Here is a 5924-nt window from a genome sequence, read left to right as displayed (position 1 = left end):
GGATTTCTAAATCTCTGAGTAGGTAAATTACTTCAAGAGTATCACCCATAAATGCAGTAGTTGAGATATGTAGCCAATCATAGTATGAATTCCAAAAGAAGCATGTACTTATGTGACAAATAATAGCAGCTGGAATCTTGTGATATCTAATGATATAATTGTATTTAAGAAATTGAATACAGTTAAAATATCCTGGGATATTTAAATAATACACAGAGATACAAGTCATCTGCATGATAAGTAATTACAATAGGAATTTAACATGATAGGAAACAGGAGTAAAATAAGCAGTAACATTTTTAACCAATTCTGTTTATGCGTTGTATTTGCCTATTAAATTTAACAACTGTATCAGAGAAATACATAATGTGAATGAAGTCGGCCGTGGCATTTTAGACACATCATCCCGGTATTCACCTTAGCGACAAGGGGAAACCACGAAAACCCAAGTCAGGATGGCTTGATATTTACTTAATAAACAAATAATCCCATAACATATATAATGGCTGCAGTTAGCTCAACACACACACACACACACACACACACACACACACACACAGTAAAAAATGTCTTTTTACATGGCTGCTTTGTTCTGTACACTTTTTAAATATGGACACACGAACTGCAACAGTATTTTCTTCAGAACACTTCACAAGCATTCTTGAACGTGAATCCTATCATGTAGTTGGTGTTTCGGCAGCTGCATCTGGAACAGAAAAACAGAAACGAACAGCAGAAAATCTCTTTCACACAAAAACAGACATCTATTGTCTGAATAGAAATATAGACAATATTCTTGAATACATGCATACGGATTAAGAAAGTTTTATGCAACTGATAAAAAAATGCACATACCTTGTAGCAGACATCTATGACAACATTGAGACCTCATAAATGCCTAAATATATTCTCAGAGTTGTACATAGTTCTCTTAACCATATATTGCTTCATTATTCTCTTTGCAGTTTCAAACATAAATCAAAATTAATAGAAAGTAGGTAATAGTTCTTACATTGCTAAAGGAGGCTGGTGATAGTGTGCCTGAAAACAGGAAGCAAAATTTAAGGCTGTTCAGACCACAAAAATTTTCAGTTTGCCTTCAGTGTAGCATTCCCCTTTCAGTGATGTGAGGAGCTGCCAAAAATGACATGTCCCATCTTGATAAAAGTATTAGATTAGGAATATGCAAGTTGCCGAAGTGGCATCACATCAAAAGAAAGGCACTTTGCCATTGTGCCACACAAGTTATTATTATTATTATTATTATTATTATTAAGTCCTCACGCAGAACAGTAGCAAAGTGGTGTCTTCTAGTTACTGGTATTTCAAATGCAAGGAGTCTAAAAGATCAAGTGGCTTACAAACAGGAGTACAATGAACCAATTTTAACATGTTGTTCTGAGACTACCACCATCATTCTATAAAAAAAGAGGTTATCAAAAAGTAGTAGCAACAAAAATTAATGTGCATGGGTAGCAGCTAATATCTGACTCCATGCAGAAACATTGTTTCACAAAGGTTGGGAATCACTGATACAGTGTTAATGGAAGCGGTTAATAGTAATATGGGATAACATCATCATCCCGACACCGTAAAATACTGTAATCCTGTGCCAATATCTGAAGTGAATGATAGGGGATGAAGACTCAGGACAGAGGTGGGAACAGAAGTATGTCTACCAGTGTGGAGCCAGTTTTCCAAGCAGACTAAAGTTAGAGCACAGTGTAAAGCAGCAAATTTGTGATCCAGAGTTATCACTAAATGCTGTTCCGTGTCCAAAAGTGAACAGTAAAACCACATTTGTATTATAAGTTATCTGGAACAGACAGTACTTAAATCAAAGAACATTGTACAATAGGGGCTAAACAGATGAGCCAATCCAACTGTTAGAATAGTAACCTCATATTTTAGAGGTTGTAGCCGGCCCTATTTGGCCATCCTGATTTATGTTACCCCTCCTCAAGGTTGTGTCAAGGCCACAACCAACCAGCTGTTCTATCCCAAAAGCATACTTATATGTACACATATATGTATATTTACAAACTATGTCTTTCCATTGTATTATGGTGACAAATACCAGATAATTGTTAAATGATCCTTGGATGAATGAATAAATAAATAAGTAAAATAAAAATAAGCATATACATCCAAGTGCTATCAATCAAAAAAAAATATTGTGCAGTACCTTACTACCACAAATACAGTCTTCCAAAACTTAATTTGGGATACATAAATGTTTAGTAGGTCTTTCCATACCTTCTTCATAACCATCCAAGAACAATATTATTTCATAATAGTGGCTCTCTACATGTCCCAGGTAATTAATTGTGGAGCCGTTATACAAAATAAGATAAGATTTTTGCAAGGTCTTGCACAGGTTCCAATCATTGCTTGAGATACATATAAATTTATATTTATCTCTCTCTCTCTCTCTAGATACATATAAATTTATATTTATCTCTCTCTCTCTCTCTCTCTCTCACCTACACACACACACACACACACACACACACACACACACACACACACACACAAAATCACTGTCAATATGCCAAAGGACTGAAAATGAAACAATGAATAAGGTAATGTCTCAGAAACATATTAAACCATTATCTGTTACCTTCCTGAACACACCTTTCCTGCCATGGAACTCTGCCAACAGTATTGAAATACCATGTCAGATGTTGTCTCACTTCTCTGGCACTGGCTGCACTATGATTTGCACCCTGAGTAGCAATGCCAGGAAGACATGGTAATTCATCTACATTTGGAGGGATATATCCTTGAGAGTTTCTGGCAAGTACAAAATTATGTAGCAAGCAACACACTTTTGTAATGAGCTCTACTTTGGAAACAGATAGTGGAATAGTCTGCAGCAAAATTCTGAATTTGTTTGACATTATGCCAAAGGCATTTTCCACAACTCTACGTGCTCTACAAATTCTGTAGTTAAAAATTCTTTTTTCAGGTGTCATGTCACGTTCAGGATATGGTTTCATTAAATTTTCCTTTAACGCAAAAGCATCATCTGCCACAAACATGTAGGGAACACAGATGTCACTACCTGGAAGTGGAGACTTTGGTGGCAAATTTAATGAACCATCCATGAGTTTCATGAACAAGGCACTCTCTCTGAATATTGCACCATCATTCATTCTTCCATTTCTGCCAATGTCCACAAACAAAAATTTATAATTAGCATCTACTAGAGCTAAAAGAACTATGCTGTCGTGACCTTTGTAGTTTCTGAATGATGAACCATCAGAGCGCAGAGGCCTAAACTTGACATGTTTCCCATCAAGTGCTCCAATGCAATGCGGGAATTGCCAGAGGCTGTGGAACCCATCTTCTATTACTCTCCACTCGGCAGGATCACGTGGACACTGCAAATTACATTTTACTTCACAGTCGTGCCGTACCAAGTAGAAAATCGTAGCAAATACTTATAGCATTTATCTTGAGCTTACCTGTATAGCATTATCTCCTAACACGCTTGCTATGGCCGTCAAAGTCTCTGGTATCATACGGGAGAGCGTGTTGTTCGCTATTCGTGTAGAATAGGCCAAATCTTTGTAAGTGTTTCCGGTCGCTAGGAAACGCAGTGTGACAGCAAGCCTAGAGACGCATATTAAACATGTCTCAGATTGATCGTAAAATTACAATGGATTACAAATAAAAATGAACTTTCCGTTTCGAACATATAATAATGCACTTACCTTTCCCGCGCCGTAATTGCCTGACGCATCACCGTGTCTTTCTTCTGAATCAAAGGCGAAACCATACGAAGCAGTTCTTCAAATACCAGTACATCCATTCGAATAAAATTTGCAAAGGATGTGCGATCTTCTATCCTATAAAATAAAGTAGTATATAACAGTTATTATTGGTATATTTATAAAGTCAAACAGTAATGAAATGGTGATACTTTTCAAACAAAAGTAGGTGTTATGCGAACTAACCTCAACTCTTTATGAAGCATGGAGAGCACACCTTTCCCAGCGTTTCTCCTCTTAATCCAGTTTTTCGTCCATTCTTTCTTTCTTCTTCTCTCAGTAGCATGTATTTCTGCATCGTTTAGCACCAAAAGAGCTAATAATGCCAGTTTGCTCTGAACATCTGTACCTGAAGCAGCCATCTTCGTTCGACACAACACGCAGCCGATCTCAACACAACTAGCTGCCGATCTTGCACCGTGGGAGAGCTTCGGCATGGAAGATAGCCGGCTCCCTTCCCTGCAAGCCGGCAGGCATGCACGCCATCTCGCAAACTTGCGGCGAACCTTGCTCCGTGTGAGACGGGCTTAAGGAGTGTCAGAGACGTCGCCTGTCTGCTGGTGCATAGGATTTGGCAAAGAGGTCTGCATATAGGTACATTTTTTGAAGTTCACAGGTGACACCGAGTGTGTTGCCGAACTTCGGGAGGGCAGGTCTTAGGGGACCCTTTGCCGTTTTGTTCACACACGTGTCAATGTCGCACCCTCCCATGGGGCGCGAAACTAAAGGGCTGTAAAAACCAAAATACCCTTTGCTGCTTCGGATCACAGTTCAGTTAAATTGCTAGTTTTGAACGGTCCCTAGTAGTTCTATCTTACATATCGGAGCAAAACTTGCGGTCATACTACACTCGAAAGTGGTCATATCATGTCAACGTGCATCCAGCCTTACCATGTCCTTAGAGAAGCACTTGAATCGGTCAAGTCCTCTCTGCAGTATCAGAGTGTGTCAGAACGTCATTCTATTGCACATCGCACTGCCAACTACCGTTTTCGACCGCGAAATGTGTGTAAATGGACGCCCGAAATGAACAGATGGTTTCATTGACGCTCTTCATGTCACCTCCTGATCACTTTTCTTGTCGATTATGAGCGACGGTCTGTCTGGAATGTTTCCCTCCCACCTTTATAAGAAAATCGAATGATTTCAGTGCTGGGCGTCGCGGTTCTGATCTCCATCACAGAGGCGTCGAGAGAAGAGGTGGGATGTGCTGAAGAGTGAGTGTGACGTCTTTTTCATAATCGTGTGGCGCGTCAGCGGAGGCGTTGGGAAAGCTGTGATGAAATTTGACGCCAATGAGACCATATTAACTGACCTTACAGCTCACAAGAACCTCTGCGCTCCGGCCTTGCTTTCGGATGTGTCGACGCCTTGCTGTTTGAGGTATCGCAGAGCCAGAGGGCGTCGTTTGTGCGATTAGAGAAGAAGGTTATGGGCCCCTTTGAGCCACATTTAAAACTTTTGCGTGGCAGTGGGGAAAAATGAGGGGGTTTCAAAAAAATGTCTCTTTAAATCCATGCGCAGTGTTAATAAGTAATTAGGAGACAATATGAGCACTCCACTTAGCTTGTTTGCAGATGGAACTGTCATTTACATTCTACGAAAGTCACTAGAAGATCAACACCAATTTCAAAATGATTCAAACATGAATTCTGTATGATGGCAATTGACTCTAAATGAAGAAATGTGTCAGGTCATCCACATGAGTACTAAATTTTTGTTACGCGATAAATCACAGATACCTAAAGGTTGTCAGTTCAAGTAAATACCTACAAATTTACAGTTACGAACAACTTTAACTAGAACAATCACACAAAAAATGCTGTGATTAAGGGGAAAGGAAGACTGCGTTTTATTGGCAAAACAGAACATGCGAATAATTTACTAAAGAGATTGCCTTCACTACCCTTGTTCGTCCTCTGCTAGAGTACTGCTTAGCGATATGGGATCCTTATGCAAGACAGTAATCAAGGAATCATTGAAACATTTCTTTTTTTGCGGAGGGATCTTTTTATGATGTTTCAATCACCGATCTTCTCCTCCAAATCCGGAAATATTCTGTTGACGCCGCACATGCAAAGGAAGAACTGATGATCGTTATAAAATAAAGGAAATTGAAACTCACTCGGTGAGATTTAAGTGTTAGTTTTC

General features: G+C 39.2%; 1 protein-coding gene across 1 annotated transcript; it reads right to left on the bottom strand.

Moving 5' to 3' along the window:
• Positions 1–307: 307 nt before the first annotated feature.
• On the bottom strand, positions 308–4220 carry LOC126095012 (uncharacterized). Its single transcript, XM_049909670.1, has 4 exons — positions 3960–4220; positions 3717–3851; positions 3468–3615; positions 308–3383 (listed from the first exon to the last, which is right to left on the bottom strand). The coding sequence occupies exons 1-4, from the start codon at positions 4208–4210 to the stop codon at positions 2610–2612; spliced, it is 1308 nt and encodes a 435-aa protein (XP_049765627.1). The 5' UTR covers positions 4211–4220; the 3' UTR covers positions 308–2609.
• Between the last annotated feature and the right edge of the window lie 1704 nt (positions 4221–5924).

This window comes from Schistocerca cancellata, chromosome 8 (assembly GCF_023864275.1).
Source record: "Schistocerca cancellata isolate TAMUIC-IGC-003103 chromosome 8, iqSchCanc2.1, whole genome shotgun sequence".
Lineage (NCBI taxonomy): Eukaryota > Metazoa > Arthropoda > Insecta > Orthoptera > Acrididae > Schistocerca > Schistocerca cancellata.
This window is presented reverse-complemented; position numbering and strand designations above follow the sequence as displayed.

What these genes read in the sequence shown, in the direction of transcription:
- LOC126095012 (XM_049909670.1), bottom strand. Translation starts at nt 4,210, where the DNA reads ATGCCGAAGCTCTCCCACGGTGCAAGATCGGCAGCTAGTTGTGTTGAG. An exon ending in GCAATTACGGCGCGGGAAAG is followed by an intron (nt 3,616 to 3,716) that starts GTAAGTGCATTA and finishes ATGCGTCTCTAG; the next exon opens with GCTTGCTGTCACACTGCGTT. An exon ending in TAGGAGATAATGCTATACAG is followed by an intron (nt 3,384 to 3,467) that starts GTAAGCTCAAGA and finishes TGTAATTTGCAG; the next exon opens with TGTCCACGTGATCCTGCCGA.